Source organism: Kogia breviceps, chromosome 3 (genome assembly GCF_026419965.1).
Source record: "Kogia breviceps isolate mKogBre1 chromosome 3, mKogBre1 haplotype 1, whole genome shotgun sequence".
Classification (NCBI taxonomy): domain Eukaryota; kingdom Metazoa; phylum Chordata; class Mammalia; order Artiodactyla; family Physeteridae; genus Kogia; species Kogia breviceps.
Genome location: NC_081312.1, coordinates 64008033 through 64031507, shown reverse-complemented (window position 1 = coordinate 64031507; position 23475 = coordinate 64008033). Strand labels below are relative to the sequence as shown.

The 23475-nt window shown below is 42.1% G+C and overlaps 1 protein-coding gene across 2 annotated transcripts in view; it reads left to right on the top strand.

Moving 5' to 3' along the window:
• The window catches only part of PRORP (protein only RNase P catalytic subunit), a 121759-nt gene extending 115008 nt beyond the window's left edge, over nucleotides 1–6751 (top strand). The window contains exons 6-9 of one of the 2 annotated variants that reach the window (XR_010839577.1): nucleotides 1559–1707; nucleotides 4415–4610; nucleotides 5676–5809; nucleotides 6433–6751. Coding sequence is in view for 1 of the 2 variants with exons in the window: in XM_059056517.2 (XP_058912500.1) it covers nucleotides 1559–1707; nucleotides 4415–4610; nucleotides 6433–6564 (477 nt within the window). In the remaining variant the exon portion in view is untranslated. The remainder of the gene's footprint in view (nucleotides 1–1558; nucleotides 1708–4414; nucleotides 4611–5675; nucleotides 5810–6432) is intronic. The other variant, XM_059056517.2, reaches the window with a different exon arrangement.
• Nucleotides 6752–23475: the final 16724 nt, after the last annotated feature.

Genomic DNA, 23475 nt, shown 5'->3' with positions numbered 1-23475 from the left:
CTTTCCTAAAATAGTAAGATTAGTAATGGAGTTGGATGGGCCAAAAAAATACATAAATCCAAAGCATTAAACAGTAATTTAAAAATTCAGCCCTTGTTAACTCATTATTAGACTAACAGGAGTCTGCATGTGTATTAGACATAACAGGTACTCAAGCAATATTTGACAACTGACCAAATAAATAAATGAAATTTTATTGATCAGAGAATTTTAAATAATATCCTGAAAGTCTACATGGGAAGAAATTTATGAGTAAGGGGAAGCTAGACTAAAGAAAATGCCTTTTCTAACCAAGACCCAAGAAAATTAAGGATTTCTTCAGTGACTTTCAACTTGTGATTTTTGTAGGCCCAGCAGTTGTGTTTTTTTTTTTAATAAAAAAAGTTTTTTTAAATTTTATTTACTTTTGGCTGCATTGGGTCTTCGCTGCTGCACATGGGCTTTCTCTAGTTGCGGCGAGTAGGGGCTACTCTTCGTTGTGGTGTGCAGGCTTCTCATTGCGGTGGCTTCTCTTGTTGCAGAGCATGGGCTCTAGGGTGCACAGGCTTCAGTAGTTTTGGTGCATGGGCTCAGTAGTTGTGGCACATGGGCTTCGTTGCTCCTCAGCATGTGGGATCTTCCCGGACCAGAGATCGAACCAGTGTCCCCTGCACTGGCAGGCAGATTCTTATCCACTGCACCACCAGGGAAGTCCCAGCCCAGCAGTTTTTATAAATTACAGAACTTTTATACTTCCAATACATTATTATATAACTTAAGTTATAGTTTTTCATTAGCTTTTACATATTATACTTAGTAATATCTATTAATAGCTTAGTTTAATAGGTTGTACGTAAAAGTAATCTATAGACTTTTCCTTATGAAAGAATGAATGTAAGCAAGCTCACCAAAGTACTAGATTTACTAAAAATCCCAGTGTAAACTTTTGAGAGGAGTTCATGTGCGCACAAGACATGTGGAAAATGGAGAGAATGGGGAGTAGATTCACTGAGTGGAAAATAAGGTAGAGAATGGAAATTGACCGACCTTTGGGAGGAAAAAGGGATTTCAGTGAAAGGTAGCAGTCTCAGCAGAGTCATGACATGGAAAAGTTGACTGAAAAGTCAGTATTCTGGCCATTTACAAACTTTAAAAAAATGTAAGTAGAACCCTTTACTCAAATAAAAGCCTATGCAGAATACCAATATATAAATACTGTATACAAAAGCTGAGCTGTTTGGGTTGAAACAAGGTTGGGAGTGTATAGGAACCAAACCCCATCCTTCTTAGTCCCCCAACCTCTATCCCCATGGGCTCTAGGGAACGCAGTCTATGCTTAGAAACCTCCCCAGGTATCCATTGTAGCCTGGCCAGTGGGCAGGTGTTAGACATTAATTTGTGACAAGGGAGCATTTTCCTCATGCTTATTTGTAAAGATGGACTGTTATTTTAAGGAATGTTTTCTCACCTCTTACCGGAAAAGACTATTTGACCATTGAGATTACCATCTGCAAGAATCACTCCCCTTACTTGAGATTCTTCCCTTGACCCTCTTGGGGACTGGCTTTGTGTATTTTAGCTCTTGGATGTGGTCTCTCAACTAGCCAAGCAGAATCTTCAAGTGCTGGTCCTGGGCCGGAAGCATATGTTAAAGCAAAATTCCCGGTGGAGGAAGGATGATATGGAAAAGATGCAAAAGCAAGCCAGCTTTTTTTTTGCTGACAACATGTAGGTATTGAAGTTATCAAGTGAGTTACACTAGGCTCCAGTCATCTGCTTGTTACCTATTTTTTGCCATTTTTAAAAGTGCATGTGTGTGTATGTATGTATGTAGGTACACTCAGCCTCATTCCAAAAAAAAAAAAAAAGATTTGAGACAGCTTACAAAAATATAGCTTTTACAACAGGATAAACTTAAATAGATGAGGAAATCAGGTTAAAGGAGAAATGAGTTAAAGCCCAAAATGAGATTAGTACGCAGAATGCATGCCATAAATTCCTAAACAGATCATTTAACAAATATTTTACAAATATGAGCACCTTCTGTGTTCTTGGAGAAACAGCAGTGAACAAGACCAAGTCCCTGCCCTCTTGTGACTTAACAGTAAACAAGTAAACAAATAAACAGGTAATGTAATTCCAGGCAGTGATCAAAGCTGCGAAGACAGTGAAGCAAGTAAGGAGCTGGAAGGGGACTAGGTCAGGGATAGGTCAGATGGAGTGGAAAAAGCCTTTGGGAGGGGGCAGATCTGAAGGGAACGGAATGAGTGAGTCATTTGAGAAAGGGTGGTGGGAAGAAGCTACCAGGCAGAGGGCACAGCAAGTGTTGAAAAGGGCCTGGGGCAGGAATGAGGAAAGCTGGCAGGCCAGTGTGGGTGGGCTGGGGGCAGCGAGAGGGAAGGTAGTCAGTTCCGAGGTTGGAGAAAAGGCAGGGACCACATTGCAGAGTTCCTCACGGTCTCTGGATTTTATTCTCAATGTAAAGGGAATGTTGCTATGAGCTACAGCTTCCTAGGAAGCCAAAGGAACATGGAAAACATGGTCAGCGACAAAATATACAGTGTCCATAGAGTATGAAGAAAGCAGCTAATCAGGAGGAGCACAGATCCACAACAGCATGTATTAACTTTTAGCACGCATTTAGGTTTTCATACTGTTTACGCCGACAAACGTTTATTTCCCACTTTGCACGGATAATGAGCGCACTTCAGCCCCAAGTCTAGGTTTCGTTAGGTTGAATGTTAGAACTTCGAGGTTTGTCAGTATTCCCCAAATCATTTCTTCTTAAAAAGGTCAAATGGGGGAATTCCCTGGCAGTCCAGTGGTTAGGACTCGGCACTCACTTCCGTGGCCCAGGTTCAATCCCTGGTCGGGGAACTAAGAATCCTGCAGGCTGCACAGCGTGTTCCCCTCCTCCCCCGAAGAAAAAGGTCAAATGGCACTCAGTGCACAAAGCTGGAAGCTAACCCCTCCTTCAGATCCCAAACCAAATCCCATTTTTCTTTAGCTAAGTCCTTTTATTTATTCATGGGAGAGGGGTGCTTCCATCTCTCCAGGACTATAAGACAATAGTAATGCTCTTCATGCAGTCACCTTAGGCAATACTGGGTAAACCTTAAGATTGCAGGCTTGGGAATGAATACACCCAGGTTTAGATCATGGCCCTGCCACTTCCTGTCTGGGAAGGCGTTTTCCCTTCTCTGTGCTTTCTTTTCTTCATATGCAACCCTCATGCGGATTAAATGAGAAGATACTTGCAAATCATACAGCACCAAGTACATGGAAAGCATATATGTTTTTTGCTGTCACCATCATTATTTTTCTTAGGTGGAAGAACTGGATAAATGCAGTGTTATAACCAAGAAGCCTGTTGGAAATTGGTCTCGTGTTTGGTTTGGAGCCTGTATTTATTGCATACACTGAAGTTCCAAACCCAGTTGTAAAGATTGATTCAGGGACATTCTATGGCTTTGGATTTGAGTATTTACATTTGTAACATTAACTCTGTTTTCCATTGATATGCCAAAGAAGCCTGTTCAACCATGCAGTAGAGAGAGCAGTATAGTGAATCCCTACGTGACTGTCGCCCCGCTCCAGCAGTCACCATCATTTGTTAATCTTGCTCCATACAACCTCCACATGTTTTCTTTTTTCTTTTCCTCTCTCTTTTTCCTGGAGATTTTTCAGACAGATCCCAGTTGTTTTATCATTTCATTTGAAACACGTCAGTATAAGGTAAACTTTAAAGGGTCCACTTTGGGTCATTTGGATCAAGGCATAGGACTTATCACATGTTGCTGTGCAAATCTCCTGAGCCAAGGTAGCCACTGCTGTTTTTACAGCACATGTATTCAAGTGGTCAGCACTGATGTTGAGGGCCCATTGGAGGCTTTGTACTCCTGGCTCTTCTCAAGTTGGAGATGCCTTTGGATGCTGATCAGGATGACTACCCAGAAGCTGCTTGGGGATAACCAGTTTCAGCTTTGAGGTCAGCCCCTTACTTTTGCAAGAAATTGTCATCCTGCGCTGTTAGTATCATGAATTTGAGTGAGGAAAGGGGATGGGGAAAGGTGTGCTCTGTGGTGGATGAAGCAGATAGGAAAAACAACCTGGGAACACAGAGACCCAGCTTTTGAGTATGAAGAGAGAATTACTGTTAAGAGTTCTCCATTCTAGTGGAAGAGCCCAGTTGAGCTGCTAAGAATTCCTAGCATTAGCATTCCTTTCCCCTTAGCTTTGCATCTGTGTTCTAGATAGTGTTGTCTACCAGCTAGGACTTGCAGGTGGCTCTTACGTGTCACTGAGATCATGTCAGTTAAGAAAGCAGAACACTTCTGAGGAAAGTAGAGTAAGAAGAAAACAGCATGGTGAAGAATGCTATTCTTTGCCTCTTTGGGCGTGTGCTTGATTGTGTTATTTCTTATGCCTGACTCAGCTCAGAGGACGATCCATTCCTTCTGTATGCCACACTGCACTCGGGGAACCACTGCAAGTTTATCACAAAAGATCTGATGCGGAACCACAAGGCCTGTCTGCCTGATGCCAAGACCCAACGCCTGTTCTTTAAGTGGCAGCAGGGACATCAGCTGGCAATTGTTAGTAGGCATCCGGGATCAAAAATAACTTTTCAGGTATGTTACCTGTTCTCTACATAATGTCAGCAGAGCCAAGTAGATAGTAAGAATGTGGCATAGTCAAAGAATGTTGCAACTAGTTCTCAATGTTTTATTTTACTTTTAAATATTGATTGATTGATTGATTGATTGATGTATTTGGCTGCACTGGGTCTTAGTTGCTGCATGCGTGCGAGATCTAGTTCCCTGACCAGGGATCGAACCCAGGCCCCAATGCATTGGGAGCACAGAGTCTTATCCACTGGACTACCCAGGAAGTCCCTCAATGTTTTATTTTTCTCAGCTTTAGTTTGATATTTGGAATTACCCAGATCCTAGAAACACAGAGTCTGCCAGAGCAAAGTTTTCATAGGCCAACCCCACATTAATTGACATATTGAAAACATCTGGAATGTCGTCAGTTGTGACATCAATTATGTCATCAATTACAAATCCTCATGTGTTTTTTATTCTCCTATTTATTTGCAATAGCTCAAAATTCCATATTCCTTATGGTTCATCATAACTTCTATTTCTGCTAAATAACTCCTTTTTCCTGTTTAATCTACTGCTGTGGGACGGTCTCAATTGAGTTCTTTTTTGATTCTAGTTTAAATACCTTTAAGTACAGGAATGCCTCCTGTGTGAAAGCAAAGGGAGAAAATCTAAAGGCGAGTTACTACAGAAAAATACACTAGCCAATAATAAATATGGTCCAGTGGTCAAAAAATATATAAAACAACATTTATAGGAAATATGGTATCAAATTACCACAGAGATACAGTCAGCAAAATCAACTGTGAGAAACAGTATAGGACAACGGACCTGGTTTCCTCAACAACAAAAAATTGCAAGAAAAATAGAGTTGAAAAGAGAAGCTCTAGATTACAAGAGAATTCAGCCAGTCACAATGTAATAACCTTATTTCAATTCCTATTCAAACAAATAAACTAAAATACAGTTACACACATATAATAATTGAGAAAATGTAAACAGAAATTTGATGATGTTAAGGAATTATTAATGCTTAAGTATAATAATGATGTTCCTCTTATATTTACAAAACAAGTCCTTACTTTTCAGAGATACATACTGAATTACAGAAGAAACGATATAATATGTGAGATTTACTTCAAAATAATCTTGAGTGGGGGGTATGGATGAATGGGTGAAATAAGATTAGCCATGAATTGATAATGGTTGAAGCTGAGTGACAGGTACGTGGGAGTTCGTTGTGCTATTTCTTTATTTTTGTATATCTGAAAATGTTCTCTGTCACATACAAAATCAATAAAGGCAAAAAAAGGAATATATATGTATATTTTATTATTATTATTTTTTAAAGGAGTCCTTAACCTTAAAAATGTGAAACCTCCCCAGAAAGGAACTCCTAATAGTAGGGGTCATCTTTTTTTTAATTGAAGTATAGTTAATTTACAATGTTCTGTTAGTTTCAAGTGTACAGCAAAGTGATTCAGTTATACATATATATGTATATATATATATATATATATTCTTTTTCAGATTCTTTTCCATTATAGGTTATTACAAAATATCGAGTGTAGTTCCCTGTGCAATACCGTAGGTCCTTGTTGTTTACCTGTTTTACATATAGTAGTGTGTATGTGTCAATCCCATCTCCTAATTTATCCCGCCCCCTACGGCCCCCACCCCCGGCATTCATCTTCACAGAGTTAGCTGCTCTTTCAAAATCCATTGTTAAGTAAGACAGAGAATACATCTCTGAAGCAAACTGAGAAGCTGTCAGAAGAGAAAGGGAAATGGGTAGGTACTCCTTTAGTGTTGTTCTCAATGTGTGGTTCCCTTTTTAATTCAACAGCATATTCTCATCTATGACACCGTGGTGCAAACAACGGGAGACTCGTGGCACATACCTTATGATGACGACCTGGTAGAAAGATATTCCTACGAAGTGCCAACCAAATGGCTTTGCCTTCACCGGAAGACATAAAGACTCTTACCCCCATGCTAAACTTGTGTTTGGGTGTCCTCCTGGTTGGCATCAGAGCTCTTAAGTTGATGCTTGTTTAGAGCATTGCTTCTGTCCTGTCTGATCCAGTTTGTCCTGTTTGGTCCAGTTGGTTTGCATATCAATAAATTGATTTTTTAATTAAATAAGATATAATATCTTTTCATAACCAGTTGCATTTTTTCCCCTAACATTTGTTAGGATTTGAGGCTTATCCAGAGTTGGGGAACTTGGTGCAGAGTGATACCTACCTTTCTCCTATTGAGCCAGCTGTTCCACTTACTTGGGCAGCAGGGTCTTCTGGTATCCATTGTGCTACCCTTCCAGGTCCACCAATAGCAGAACCAATCCATCGGGTCCTGGGCTCCGGGTTGTCTGTAAACCCTTTCTCCATTTCTGATATCACCTCATCCTCTACATGTTATCTCCTTCCCACACTGAATCACTTGTGGTCCTCTCTGATGAGCTGGCCCAGATGTCAGAGGTGTATTAGCAACTTTTACTTATCACCCAATGATTTGGGTTGGCGGAAAGGGGGCAATTCCTTCTCCTTAGATTATGATTGTTTCTTCTTCATCCTATAATTCCTTTTCCAGACTGATTCAACATTTTGTGAACACTATTAATTCTATCACTTGGTATGAGGGCTTTCTAAAGTATATAGATTATTTTCATTTTATCAAGTTTGACTTACTTTACCAAAGTGAGTAAGTTGTTGCCTCTCTGTTTTACTCCCTTGCTAGGCAGCTTATATCTTGATTTTAGCTGAAAATATTCGTGTCTGTAACACTTCATAACAGTTCTTTCCTAACTCATACATACTATACAATTTGATATTCAAGAGCACACAAAACCAGTCTGTGGTGATAAAAATCAGAATACTTGTTGCCTGAGGAAAATGGCACAAGAGAATTTTGTGGGGGCGATGGAAAGTTCTGAGTGGTGCTGACATAGGTGTATGTATATGTTAGTCAAATTCATCACACTAAACACTTAAAATTGATGCATTTACAACAACGTAACTGAAAAAAAGTATGTTAGCATAAAAAAGTTATTTACATGTAAAAACAATGACTTCATTTATATCAAACAATGTACATGGATATAAGTAAGGTGTGTAGTATGCACAGAGAGACAATCCAGGAAAAACAGAGGGGATGTTTTACCTCCTTACGCCATTGTTGGATTCAACACTGCTGCCCCCTAGAGGAAGGAGCTCTCCAGACAAGTGCCTGATAAATTGAGGGCATTGAAAGATGCTGAGAATCGGAAAGCTCGCATAAATCCAAACTGTTTATTTTCTAGATTTCATGAACTACCTACTTAGAACACTGTGCTTTCAGCGAGCTAAACTTTTTTTTTAAAGAAACTATCCTAGTTTTAAGAAAATTCGGAAAGAAAAGCATTTGTTAAATAAGCTTGTCTAAAAGCTTAATGCAAATTCCTCAGAAGTTGCTCTAGAGATGGGAGTGGATACAAAAAGAATCGTAGAACTTCAGAGCAGGAGTGAACCTTGAAGAACATAAAGTCCAACAGTCGCATTTTATAGAGGAGGAATAGACCCAGGAAGATGCAATGGCTCGCTTGGATCCCACAGCTAGTTAGTAGAGACATTTCAACCATAACCCAGCTCTTCTGATTCTCAAGTCAAATAGTCTTTCTTCTACTGTACACTGTAACTTAGACTAGAGTAGTTCATAAAAACTCAGACAGACTGAATGATAGAGCATCCGGTATGTAGATTTAGAAACTTTGTTAGCCACATAAGAGAAAGTGGGGAGAATGAGAGGAAGGGAACAGGCAGGACGACCTCTTCAAGGGCCCACGTTTCCACGGTGGCTCATCAGGGTAGAAAACTGTGTTAGGGAAACTACATAGTTTTTGAACTCTTTAATACCATTCCAAAACAAAACCCTAATTTCTGCTTGAGGTAATGATGTGCATCTGTCATTTGTCTGGGAGCAGGGGAATTCTAGGGCTGCTCAGTCAATCGCACTGACATGGGACCTTGGAGAGTTCAGGGATTCTCTGAATGGAGGCAGCTGGTACCCAGCAGTTGGGCTGCCTTTTGTATTCTGATCACCTGAGTGAGACAAAAGCTACCTGTCTAATTCAAGGTCCCAGACACAGTGGGAAGAAGGAATTCTTTAAAAACCTGTGCCCTGGATTGAGAGTACCTTTAAAGTTGGCCAGCCATGAACAATGAACGCTTTGAAAGGGCACTGACTCTGCCACTGAAAAGTATGTCTAAAATGCTTTGTGCTTCCCTCTGGCATGCTCCTGAATTTATACTCTCTTTTCCTCCTGCTGTTCTCAGACCCACCCAGTAAAGAGAAAATCTCAAAGGAGAAGCCTGAGCTCATTCTGTCAGGGCTCCGCTGGGACTGCCTCACCTCAGGTGCCTTGTTCTTCACATTAAATTAATTTTTCTCTTCAAGTTTGTACTTAAATATAATTACTGCTTTCCTGTTCCTTTAGCAGGTTTCTTGCTTTTTAAAAAAACTGTCCTAAGGTGCTATAAAATGCATATGTGTTCACATTAGATTTCTTTTTCCCTGATAGCTTCGTTCTAGAGCAGGCATGGAAAGGAAGGGTATGTTATATAACCACCTGAATTCTGGCCTATCATGGTGAGTCCTATCTTTGCTAATAATCAAAATTATCGGGATACTTGAGGGCAAAGCTAAATGGAGTCTAGATCAGGTACTTTGCCCATCCTTCAGCAACTTGGAATTTCTACAGTGAGAAACATCTAAGGGAATCCTTGTGGGAATGACTGGGAGTGGAGGAACATAGACCACTCTGATGAAATTGTGGGATTTAGATTTGGGTTCTTTCAGGGCTGGGACTTAAGCAGAACTCAGAGTTCCTAGTAAGTGGGACAAGGCAGCTGCTGGAGCCTCCTATAACCCTAGGGTGACAGTAGAGTTGCCAGATAAAATACGGTCTCCCAATTAAATTTGAATTTCAGATAAATGACAGTTTTTTTTATATAAGCATGTTGCAAGTGTTGCAGGGACATACACTAAAAATATTCACTGCCTATCTAAAATTCACAATTAACAGGGCATCCTATATTTTTATTTGCTACATCTGGCAACCCTAGGTGGGAATCAGATGGGAGGATGAGGGGTAGTGGAAAATGAGGCATCTCTAAAGCCCACAGCCCTACAGGAGGCCAGAGGGGAACAAGGATAAGAAAGGATCTAAGGGACTTCCCTGGTGGCGCAGTGGTTAAGAATCCGCCTGCCAATGCAGGGGACACGAGTTCGATCCCTGGTCTGGGAAGATCCTGCATGCTGCGGAGCAACTAAGCCTGTGCTCCACAACTGCTGAAGCCTGCGCGCATAGAGCCTGTGCTCGGCAACAAGAGAAGCCACCACAATGAGAAGCCCGCGCACTGCAACGAAGAGCCTGCGTGCAGCAATGAAGATCCAATGCAGCAAAAAATAAATAAATAAATAAATAAATAAAATTAAAAAAGAAAAGAAAGGATGTGAGTAAAAGGCACCTGGGCAGGAGGTGGGGTGTGGGGGTGGAGGAGAGAGACCAAACATTCCCTGCCTTATCCCAGCCAATGACAAGCTTGAGTCCATGTGATATAAATGAAGGAAGTTCCATTCAGAGACCTACTTAGAGGAAGCCATTCAAACCAGCAGGATGAAAGAAAATATGGGAGATGGTGAGAATATTCTCTCAGTGTACATAATGAAAATAAATGCCACAAAACTAAAAAAACAAAAACAAAAAACGGGAGACGCGAACACCAATGAGTAAGTAAATGCAGTAAATCTTGAGAAATAACCTTTAATTTTCTCTTATCATGTTTCTGTTATGGTGTTTCAAGATTCCCTGAGGGCGGTCTCCCTGGTGGTGCAATGGTTAAGAATCCTCCTGCCAATGCAGAGGACACGGGTTCGAGCCCTGGTCCGGGAAGATCCCACATGCTGCAGAGCAATTAAGCCTGCGAGCCACAACCACTGAAGCCCGCGCGCCTAGAGCCTGTGCTCCACAACAAGAGAAGCCACCGCAATGAGAAGCATGCACACTGCAACAAAGAGTAGCCCCCACTCACCACAACTAGAGAAAGACTGCACACAGCAACAAAAGACCCAATGCAGCCAAAAATAAATAAAAGTAAAATAAATAAATATTTTTTTAAAAAGATTCCCTGAGGACTTTTCTCCCCAAGTTTTGTCTCTGTTGTCAATACTTGATCTGACGGATGCTTCCAGAGACTGTGCGTATACAACTTGCCTTCAACCAGGATTTGAAATAAACAGGAAGACAATTATCTAGTCACTGATAACAACTAAAAATTGTTTTGCTACCAGAGTACTCTCAGAAGTACAGTGTTATCAAATGGATTAAGTTATTAAAATAACCATGATAATATATTATAAATAGCAGTGTTATGTGAAGGGTTTCTGGTAGCTTCTGACAAGAAAGTTGATGTAGAATTAATTTCATCCATATTTAAATGATTACCTCATTAATCTCTTTGATGTTAGTTAAAATTCAGCCCAAGAAGCAAATACTTGAGAAATCACAATTTCTAGTATGGTAGAGACATAAATTCATTTTAAGGAGACCAGTTCAGATTGCCCTGTCAGTCTCAGCTGGGCTAGAACATTACTAAGTATCAAGTTTAGTTCACATCTAAATATTGAAAGTCCATTTTTTTCTTTTCTTAAATTTTTATATATTGAAATTTTTTAAAATTGAAGTATAGTTGAATTACAATGATTCAGGTGTACAGCAAAGTAATTCAGATACATATATATGTTCTTTTTTAGATTCTTTTCCATTATAGGTTATTACAAGATATTGAATATAGTTCCCTGTGCTATACAGTAGGTCCTTGTTGTTTATGAAATTCCATTATTAAAACAGATTTCTTGTGCTTTCTATGACTGCATCAGAACAAAGAATGTCAGTGTCCGGAATTCCCTGACAATTCTGCTTCTCATGTGGCTCTCTGGGGCAGAGTGGCATCCTGGCCTGGCAGGATAGTATGGGGCCTCCACCTCCATGAAACAGGTTCCTTTGGAAGTGGTTATGGCAGGCTGTCAGAAAGGTAAGTCCCTCACCTAGACTCACTGCTTAAGATGTACTGTATTACTAATTCTTTAAAAATAAATCATTCTTTTATTTTCTTCCACTTTTCAGTGACCTTGTCCTAGAATCCAAAGCTGAATATTTTTATCCTCTGCTCCAAAGCTGGGTAGTCTAATGCTATTAGGTTTTTATACACATATATGCCTTTCACATGTATATATAATTTTTTAAGGATCACTCATTCTCTATAAGCTCTTTTGTAAACGTTTTTTTCCCACCTGACAGAAAATGAAACTTTTCCTTGTTCTCATAGTCTTCTATCACTTCTTCCTCATGTACTCCGAACATCATAATATAAATTCATAAAACGAGGCAGTCACGTTAAGCTAGGGCATTGCTGTATACCATCAAATAACCATAAAATACTATTTGCATGGTTGTATACTCACAAACTACTCCTCCAGGTTTCCTTGTTCAGAAGGAAATTTGTGTTCCAGGAAGCTGTCACCCTGATGATAGCTACTGGCTCAAGTTAAGGATCATGTCCTTTGGCACTTAGCCCTGTTCTGACAGGAGTTCTCAAGTCCTTGAAGCAATGGGTCTTTTCCAAGTTAGGCCCTCTGATCTCCAGCTCCTAAAGAAATAAACTTTGGTCAGACCAAGTATTTGAAGAGAAAGCCTGAGGAAGTTTTGCTGCTTGACATAGATAGAGAGCTTTTTATTTTTTTAAGTAAATCATCTGGCTCTTTTTGTTCTTTGATACAGCAAGGGAGGTTTCTGTGAGGAAATCAGTACTGAACAGTTTGTGCTTTATAAATGTCAGTAGATTTTTTTCCTTCCCACTGCCATTATCCCCAGAGATTTCAACGCCATCCATATTCTGGTCTCATCGTTTCTTATCCACTTAAACTCTGATGATATTCGGCCCACTGTGAGATGCCAACCTGCATCTTTTAAACTAATTAAAAGTGCTCCACTTTCAGGATATCAGGCTTCTGAGCTCTTCATTTTGACTACAACCTCCTTAACCTGCTCCACTCCTTCATCTCAACCACCAGTTCCTAGATCTGTTCTTAGGCCTATTCCTTCCTCACCTAGAGGCCTCTCTTATCCATCTGCATCTGGCTTCGCTTGCCTTCTTGTTCACCCCACTCCATTCTCAAACAATTCATTTCATGGATGACTTCAGTAATACTTCAGATTCTTTCATTCATTTCACCTCCTGTGGTACCCATCTTATCAATTCTAAACCGAACTTTGGGTAGTCCCATACCATTCCACTTTCTCCTCTCCTATACCATAGTATTGCTAGAAAAGTCACGAAATTATGCTACTAGTACTTCACTCCCATTTGAAGGTCCTTTGTTTCACCTTTCAGTGAATTCCCTGTTAATTCCCCGAAGGAGCTCTCCCACCTTTTGCCATCTTAACTTGAAAAGAGCTCATCTCCTGCAGCCTCCATTTCCTTTTCTGTTCAGTGGGGAAGAGAATGCCAGCATACTTCTCAAACTCTAATGGACATGGGATCTTGTTTAAAGTGCTGATTCTGATTCAGGTCTGGTGTGCCTGGTGATGCCAAGGCTGCAGACCATATTTTTGAGTAATAATTTGAGTAGTCTCAAATGAGCTCCAAGGTTATTTAAAAATAATAATAATAGTACAACACTCATGATTCTAAGTCCTGAATCATAACCTGGCCACTCTGACTCTCAGCGGATGACTTAAGCAGGAACTAAAAGCTATCTGTTAAGAGCCTCTTCAGCAATTTTTGCCCTTTCTAGCAACTTTTATTTCCTCACCCTTTTCTCCCTTTTCTAGGTTACTTTTTCTACTGCCTCCATACTATCCTTTCTTGCTAACTTGAGAACTTGTTTCCTCAGTTAATCTCTTTCCATGGGCTCATTCCCCCATCTAACTACAATACCTTTTGGCTTCTAGCCTGCCAAAACTGTGCTTCCCTAGGGATAATTTAACAGCCAAACTTCTCAGAGGAAGGAGCCAACTCTACCCCTGCTTTCTTTCCAATTCTACATTTGCAGCTGAGCATTTCTACCTTGGTAGAAATGGACCCTCAAACTCAGCCACGGTGAAAACAATTCATCTTCACCCCAACAGAGTGACCTCCTGCCTTACTTTATGTTATTTTTTCCTGCTCCTTTCCCTCTACTTACATACCTAGTCGGTTAGCAAATTGTGTTGATTCCACCTTCAAAATATCTGTTGTAGGCTAATTATTCAACTCTTAACTACCTTTCCAAAGGAAATAATGGTTTTTTAAAAAATTTGTACATTAAGATATATTCTTCATAATAATGTTATTGATAATAATAACAAAATTGGAAATAACAAAATGTTCAAAACAAGGGAGGGGAGAAATAAATATAATTTTAAACGTTACAGTGATTAAAATGATACTTTGTGTGTTGGCATGGGTTAAATGACAAAACATCTACAAAATGGTATGTTTATTATGATCCCATTTTTTAAATAGGAAGGAAGGAAGGAAAGAGACATTTGGAGAAAAGTATCTGAAAGAAATAATATTTTGTTGATTCCAAAATGTTAATAGGTATCTCTGAATGCTGGGGTTGTGGTTGACTTTTAGTTGTCTGCATCTTCTGCACAATCTGAAATTGTTACATATGTAATAGGATGTTAGAATAGGACTCTTTCTGCCTCAGTTTCCACTGAGGCACAAATATAGTAGATACCAAGATTCCCAGGTGAGTGTGAGGCAGACAGTACATATGCAGAATTTACAAAAAGAATAAAGGAGAATCTGCCTCACAACTCCCGGCCCCTTAACCAGGCCAAAGATATCAAAGAGTCAGAGGAAGGAAAAGGATAAAGATGTTTCCTTGCAGAGAACTGTGGCCAGGCTCCTGGTTCCTTAGGCACCCTCTGACCCCAGGACCCCAGGAAAGTTGCCTCAATAGGAATACCTGGAGCTCCTCTTGCAGTCTGGGGAACCCAGAACTTCAGAGAAAGCTGAAGCCTCTGTGTATGGGCCTGACTCTGCCAAAGCTACAGGATGACAGCAGGGCTGACAAGAGACATTGGAAACGAGCCAGAGAGGGCTAGTACCTTGGACTTGCCTGGCACTGCAGGTTTCCCAAGGTCCAGATGGGGGCCAGATGGGTAGGAAGAGAGTTGCCTTAGGTTGTCTTGGGCTGGAGGGGAACTTCAGGATGGCCAGGGGTTGAAGAAGGAGTGCAAGTGGCCACCTACATAGAAAAACTGATGGGCTTAGCAGAGAACCACTGATGAGCCTTAGAAGAGTGGCCAAGAGGGGAAGCATCAGCTTTAACCATCTGTCAGGCTTACCAGAGACTCCAGCTATAAACATCTGCTTGGCCTAGAAAGCATTGAGCCACCCACCCTTACCTATCCTCCATTGCCCATCCTCCACCTTGGCTGGGGCGGGGCGTGTGGAGGGTGTGAAGGAAGTGTAGGGGTGGAACTGAGCCAGGAGTGATTAAGGAGGAAAAGTCAACCATGCCCCCACCCCTTTCCACTGGAAGATTTAGTGCGAAGCCAACCTAAGCTGACAGAATAGAAATGATGCAGTGCTGTTTGGAATCTATTGGTATAGAACTGGATATTCTAATTTCTGAATCTATACTGCATTTGTTAAAGTAACCATAACACTGCATATTATCTAAGAGGAATGGAAAAGTAAAGGAGCATACCCGAGTTTTCATCTAGAGGCAGGAAAAAGGAAAGGAAGAGTGGGAGAACAAAAGTCAGATTGTAGTTTTATCACAGTCTGTTCATCATGCTTGTTACCAGAACCCAGATGCCCCCTTGCACTCACTTCCATCATTTCTTGCCTCCACAAAGGTAACCACTGTCTAGTCTTCCAACAGTAGATTCCTTTTGCCTGTTTTTGTACTTTATGTAAATGGAATCAGTCAGGCTGTGCTCTTTTGTGGCTGGCTTCTTTCATTCAATATTGTGGGAGGTTCTATAGTGTGAATATACCACAATTTATCTGTTCTACTGTTGATGGGCATTTGGATAGCTTCTAGTTTTTGCCTATTACAAATAGTAATTGCTATGAATAGTGTATCACTTTTTATAATGGGCAGAGAGCTATTTAAGTCTCTGGCATCTTCTTTCCTTTCCATTTCCATAACTACCACCCCAGTTCAGGCCTTCACAAACGTTCACTGGGACTATTAGCAATGGCCTCCTGATTGATATCCCCATCTATAGTTCATCATAAATACTGCCACCAAGTTTATCTTCTGAGAGCATAATTCTAATCATGCCATTTCCCTTACTCAAAAACTTCAAATGTCTCCCCATTGCCTTCCAACCAGAGCAGAAGTTCCTTTTCTTGGCATTCAAGGCCTCCTCCCTGCATTTGTACTCCAGAACCTTTTTGTGTCCTAGTCAAGATAAGCCACTGCCATGCCCTAAACACAGGCTCTTCTTTTCTTCCTCTGCTTCTCTGTTCTTGCCACCCCGAGTCCATGGCGCATCATGGTGCCACTCACACGATTCCTAACAGCGAACACACCTGTCAGAGCGCTTGTCCTCCCAAGTTGAGCTCGGCTCTATTTCTTTCAGCAGGCGGCTTGCATTCCCTTTGTCCAAAGTCATTTCCCATCTGCAGTGCGTTGTTGGACACTACCTTACATATCATGTGCTGCCTCGTGTTCGTATTGATCTCATTTGTGTTTCATGTTTCTTCCCCACTGAACTTTCTTCCCCATGTAGTTCATCTGTGTGTCTCCAGAGCAGCCAGCCCAGCTGCTTACCCCTGGAAGAGGCTCAACAAACGTTTGTTGAATTATTTTGGAGAAGTTGTTTGAAAATGTCTTCCTGATTTTTACCTCTGATTCCCACTTCTCCTTTGAGTGAATTCCCCTCTTGCTCCTTGGTGTTTTGTGTGTGTGCTGGCTAGCTCACACACATACTCTTTGGTGTCTGATGCTTCAACTGATCCTCAAGAAATAATGATAACTTCTCAATGCCACCCCCTTTAATCATACCATTTAAGCCCCTCCCCGCATCTTAAATGAATTAACTATTTATTTATTAGGCATCTATTTTGTACATGGACCATGAAAACTGGAATAAAATTTGCTCTGCACCTGCAAGACATCATTGCAGAGTTTTTAATCTTGAAAATGTTTTAGTCTGTTGTCTATGGTTGATTTTTGAAACTTGCCTTTGTTTCACCACGATGGATGAATTACACACTGGGTGAAATTCACGGATCTCAGTTGAGGTTTATCAAGTACTTTCAAAGCAAGTAGAACATAACACTGGAGCACTCTCTCTTTTTTTTTTTTTTTTTTTTTTTTTTTTTTTTTTTTGCGATACGCGGGCCTCTCACTGTCGTGGCCTCTCCCGTTGCGGAGCACAGGCTCCGGACGCGCAGGCTCAGCGGCCACGGCTCACGGGCCCAGCCGCTCCGCGGCACGTGGGATCTTCCCGGACCGGGACACGAACCCGTGTCCCCTGCATCGGCAGGCGGACTCTCAACCACTGCGCCACCAGGGAAGCCCCGGCGCACTCTCTTGCTTTCACATCAATACCTGGGTTCTCAAGAACTAGGTCCTCAGTTAGTGACTGAAAATATTGGTTATAATGATCAGACGCCTCATTCATTTGCTCTCTCCCCCAGTTATCTCAAGAGAACTTGGCTCTTTCTGAGCACCAGAGATGACTTAATTTTGCGGTAAGAAAATAGGAATTAGAGGAAGCCAATTAGGAAACCTCAAGGAAGAGGAAGTGTCTCCAGGCTGAAAGGAAGGCTGTTGAGTCTTATTTCCTCTCTGTTCTTGACTCATCCTCTCGGTGCCTGACCAACTTCTGCACCCCCTTTTCCCCACCTGATCAGGGGGCTGAAATGGGTGTGGGGTGAGATTGGGGGTAGTCAGCAGAGTGAATAAAGTCAAATAACATTCATAAAGACACCAAGATGTAGGGATACACCATGGGTGTGAAAATCTCAGTGAACTTACTGATGCTTACGATTCCCATCTCTGTCCACAAGTCATGGGTGAGGCTGCATGTATGCAGGATAGGGTGAGTAAGAATTGGCTGCTTTCTAAGTTAAGAAAACAGACTGAATTTCACTTCTGAACAATAGCAGAGTGCAGTGCAGGCTGGTGCAGTACTTGGCTTCCTTCTGTACTAGGGATAGATCAAAGCAAAATAGCCAATGATCCAGGCTTTATTCACCAGTGTCCCCTCCTTTCACAAAGAGAGAAGCTGAGTTAAAGTCTATTAATAGGTGACTTATTTTCATTGTGCTTAATATTTTTTTCCTCCATGCCTTTAAGGTGGGTACAGCGTGCTCACCTGTTTGAGAGAAGAAACCGAGGTGGTGGCCACCAGTTGATCACTGGCAAGGCTCAGATTGAAATCCAGTGCTTCTGACACTCAAAGCAAAGCCTGACCATGTTAAGGACTCAGGCCCCTCCCTTCCCCCTCTTATTTTTCACTGGAACATTTGCTGTTCTCTCAAGCTATGAAAGGCTTCCTGTGTTATCATGCTTAAGGGGAAGTTGTATGTTAAAAACCACCAACGGTTAAGCCCAAGCCAGCTGGGGTCTTCCATTGCTTCTTCCAATATTCTGGGGAGACCCATGAGAATTCTTAGTGTTTCTCAAAGTCCTTGGCTTTCAGAAACAAGAGCTCAGTCATCAGTCAAGCATTGGGTCTTCATTTAAGGGGGAGTTTGGGAAAACAAGAGAAACATCAAAAGTTGTAAGAGTTGTTTTAGCTATAACAACGTCATACTGAAGTTGTTATAGCTAAAAATCAAGAGTGACCTGAAAGCTAAAGGTTTTGGCTCTCTAGAAGGGGTTCCTGGAGGGATTTAGTTACATGTCCTTTGGGTTGAGCTGCTACAAGTTTATTCCCTTTCAAATCAAAGGACAGCATTATCATTATTGGAGATGACTGACAGAATCCAGACGCAGAATTATATTGACTGGAAAGGAAAGGATGGAGTAGCAGGGAAATGATAGCTGTATGACTGCTATGTTGATAGACACCATATTGAACCCACCATTGGTATTGGAGGGTGAGAGAACCACACTAGGTGTTATGGGAGAGGGCGCTGGGGAGTGTTGCCTTAGTGGAATACGGTTTGCAGAGCTTTTGAATAGAAGCATAACCAAGTGCCTCACATAAGTCACGGTAGCGCCTCCCGCACCATGTTTGATGCCCCGTGTGTCCCTCTCCTTTGCCCATAAATTATAGAACTGGAGTACAGAGAAATCACCCTTTTCTTTTTCCCCAAGACTCAAACAGATTGACAACTCCTAGGTAGCCATCCATAGCTACTGGGGTACAGGAAGAGCTTTAGGGTTTCTATTGGTATGAGAAAGATACAGATAGGGAGAAATACGAATGGAACTAGGTTTTTTCCCTCAGTCCCCTGAGGAGGCACCTGATGACCCAAAGTCTGACCAGAGAGCTACCTCCCTTCTACTGTCCACACAGAGCTGCTACATCCCTAGCTCTGTGGTGGCCACAGTTGACCTCTGGGGCCCCTTGACATCAGGGAATCCTAACTCTCCTAGGATACTGTATTACCAGTGTTTCAACACCTGCTGATATCACATGGAAACACAGATAAGCTTCAGTTTTATATTCCCTGGCTCACTGAAACAACCAGCAGAGCGTCTTAAGCTAAGAGCTAAATTCTTATCTTGCCTTTAAACACCATGTGATTCAGCATGTCTGCAGTCACTGGGAATCTACGCTGCCAGTTTTTACCTTTGCCTTGTGGGTAACCCCTACCTTCCACCTACCTCCACCCCCAGGGGAGAATGTGGGCCTTGTCAAATGGAGGCCCCCAGGAGATTTTCCAAGACTCACGAGATGTCAAGTCATCTCTAAAAGTTTTCAAAAAACCAGAAAGTCATTTCAGAAAGTCTAACTTGGTGGCCCAACAGAGAGGAAGGTCAAATTTTCCATACAGACACAGCAAGTCTGCCCCCATAGGCTTGTGGTAAAGCTGCAGGAGCACTGGTCCCCAGACTTCTGTGAAAGCTCCCCAACCCAGGGGGAAGTCCACCTGGGTAAGTAGATTAGCTGCTGCTTAGTACCCAAGACGCATATTCGTGAAGTCTGCTTCCTGGGGATTTCCCTTAGCAATGGAATCAGCAAGGAGTTCATCTTTCTGAAAGATTTCCCGGAGGAATCCATTGGCCTTGTGGAAAAACCTCAAATTCTAATATAAAATCTCTGGCCTTCTAGGTTTTTGAGATTTGGATTTTTCATTTATTCACAAATCTCTTCAAATAAAAACAGTTCAACATAATAGAAAACCCAAACAGTGAGAATGCATATTCAGTGAATGGTCGGAGAGCCTCCTTCATGCTAGGTACTGTTTGGCACTGAGGGTACACCGGGGAGCAAAACAGATGTGGCCACTGCCCTCAAGGAGCCTGGTGTTCTAATTCTAGCTTTCAGTTTGTGTTGTACTGAAAAAGAGGTCGGTTCCTTCAGGGAAGTATCCTTTAGGGTATTAATGTGTATATGCCATCCAAAATCCTATGCCTCTTTTAGGGCCCAGCTTAAATGCAACCTCCACAGAGGATCAGAATTTGTTTGAATGTGTGAAATAATTTTCACAGCCTGAAGTGTGTGTGATTTTAAATATCCCATCATTGCATGGCAGGGAACACCCAGGGGTGCTTCACAGCCGGTCGTGTCTATGTGGGAAGGAAAGGCAGCTATGAAAGCATTTCTCAATTGTTCCCTGTCTTTCTACAGTTTTTAGTTCAACTTGACAGTCATTTACTGAACTTCTATGAGCCAAGCCCCATGCCAGGGGTGGTAGAGAATACAGAGATAAAGAGTATTCAGGCTCTGCCCTGCCAGTCTTTAGTGAAGCCCCTACGCACAACTCTTTAAGGTAAACCATATGATTACCAATATTTGACACTTTTGACCTACAGAAATGGTCATTTCATTTGGTTCAGGCTAATAAAAGATTCAAGTTGTATGCACTAGACATATAGGGGAAAAGAGGCAGATTGGTGGACCTGAGCTTCTTAGATGACCAGATGGGAATGAGTGTCCTTACAGGAGGAACAGGAGTGCGGGGGGAAGGGGAGAGCCTGAGGAGGATCAGGTGGTGCTTCTCAGAGCTGTGCTGTGGAATGCAGCCCTGCAATGGAAATAGGAGGATGAAGTGGAAGACAAGGCTGAAAAGATAGGTACAAGGTCAGCTAAGCTCAAGGCCGAATTTGATTCAGGAGCTCAAAGAAATCTGGGCAGAGAAGCAACCCAGTGAGATCTTGCTCAAGAAAAATGATTCCAAGAATGTGGATCAACAAGAAGAGATGCTACTGTGCCAGACCAGGCAAACTGGAAAAGGGGTCTTAATCCAGACAGTGGCAGTGGGAATGAAAAGCAGACAGAGTTACCCCATAGGAATAATCAACAGGATTTGGTGACTGACCAGACAGCAAGGCAACAATCACAGCCATTTAATGAGTGCTTACTATGTGCTAGGTATTTTGTTTAACACCTCACTTTCTTGCCTTCTCTCATTTAATCCTCACAACAGCCCCCATAAAGTGCATCTTACCCAAATTTAACAGATAAAGAAATCCAGACTTAGGGAGGTTGCATAAGGTCACATATCTGGTAACTGTCACAAATGGGATTTAAATTCAGGTTTAAATAGAAAGGAGTGCACTCCTAATCCCTAGGCTGTAAGGGATTCATTCATTCTACTAATATTTATTGAGCACTTAATACATGCTAGGTATTGTTCAAGCTGCCTGAGCTATACCGGTGAACAAAACAAAGAATCTTGCCCTCACGGAACTTGGGTTGGAGGAGAGACAATAAACAGTGAACAAAATTATGAATTATACAACAGAAAAGAGGAGCGTAGAATAAGAAGGATCAAGATTACATGGGGGGCCTTCCCTGGTGGTGCAGTGGTTAAGAATCTGCCTGGCAATGCAGGGGACACGGGTTCGAGCCCTGGTCCGGGAAGATCTCACATGCCGCGGAGCAACTAAGCCCGCACCCCCACAACTACTGCGCCTGCGCTCTAGAGCCCGCGAGCCACAACTACTGAGCCCTCGTGCCACAACTACTGAAGCATGAGCGCCTAGAGCCTGTGCTCCGCAACGAGAAGCCACCGCAATGAGAAGCCCGCGCACCGCAACAAAGAGTAGCCCCCGCTCTCCGCAACTAGAGAAAGCCCGCGCGCAGCAACGAAGACCCAAGGCACCCAAAAAACTATATAATAATAAATAATAATTTTTTAAAAGCTTGTGTTAAAAAAAATTTTTTAAAGACTACATGGGTACAGAATAGGAAGTTTTGGGGAACTGAAGGCTGCTGCAAGGTTTTGGCTCTGAGGACTTGGAAAGTGTGGTATGAGGGATAGGAACTGGCTTGGGAGAAAAGAGATGGAATGAGGTGTTCTGTTTTATTTTATTGATTGATGTTTGGCTGAGTTGGGTCTTTGTTGCTGCGCGCGGGCTTTCTCTAGTTGCGGTGAGCGGGGGCTACTCTTCGTTGTGGTGCGCAGGCTTCTCATTGCGGTGGCTTCTCTTGTTGCAGAGCTCGGTCTCTAGGCGCACAGGCTTCAGCAGTGTGGCACGCGAGCTCAGTAGTTGTGGCACACGGGCTTAGTTGCTCCGCGGCATGTGGGGTCTTCCCAGACCAGGGCTCAAACCTGTGTCCCCTGCACAGACAGGCGGATTCTTAACCGCTGCGCCACCAAGGAAGCCCCAGGTATCCTGTTTTAAACAAGCTGGGTTTTGAGGTACCATGTGTCTCAATGTGAAAAATGTCATATATGCGATTAGAGAAGACGCGGCACCAGAGAAGGATCCAGCTAGAGACCTAGTTTCGAGGAAATATCAGCATAGAGGGGGCTGTTGAGTGAGTTCACCCTCCTAGCAACCTTACAGAGAACTCATTTTATCTATGACTCTTCAGGTAAACTGTAGGAATTACAGTTTAGGAGGCTTGCTCAGTGCCTGAGAAAAAAAAAAAGTACTCAAAAGGTCAGGAGGAGTTGGTGCTGAGGATGGGGACCTAAACCAGAAGCAAGGGACAACTTTTATCAGTACTCTTGGGAATCAGCCAGAGCTGGAAAGTACCCCGTGTGCCAGAGATGATGTCTGCACTTAGTATTTTCTTAATCGAGTTTCAGTTTTGAATTTTCTTTTTCAGTAATGAAATAGAAGTTTATTTAAAAAAAAAAAACACTCTTGAGAAATCGGAACTTCCATAAGAAACTCCTTAGGAGGCTCTTACAAAATTTTTTCTTTTAAATGGAAAGTGAGTTTAAGAGAAAATACATTAAAGAGGTAAGAATCCCTACTTCACTATTCATTACAGCTGGTATATTGAAGTGCCAGAAATCTTGGTATAGCTGGCCTTCCTGGCGCACAAACTACTGGGCAGAGGGGGCGGGCGACACTAGCTTAACATCTGTTTTGCATTTTATATTCACTGAATAGGAGCGTGCCTTGAGGTAGGTCAAAATAGGCACATTTTACAGTTCCAAAAGCCACCTGCTGTTCTCCCGGAGCTATCTCGCCTGCTTGAGAATTATTCTCATTAGTTCATCTAACGTCGGCCTGCTATGAGCCTTTCCCTTCGGTTCTTGTTCATTATCAATCAAGGCTACTGATTGCTGTATTATACCTATATTTCAACCCCAGTTCCACTTTTAAGACAAAACTGTCGGGGGCTGTTGGCCAAAGAAAGATCTTGCCTGGCCAGAAGAAAACTCTGCTCTGGAGTGGCTAGCAGAACCCGCTCCGCTCCCTTCTGTACCTGAAATTAACGGCTGCTGCGGGAGCAGCTGCAATCCACTTATTTCTCCCTCTA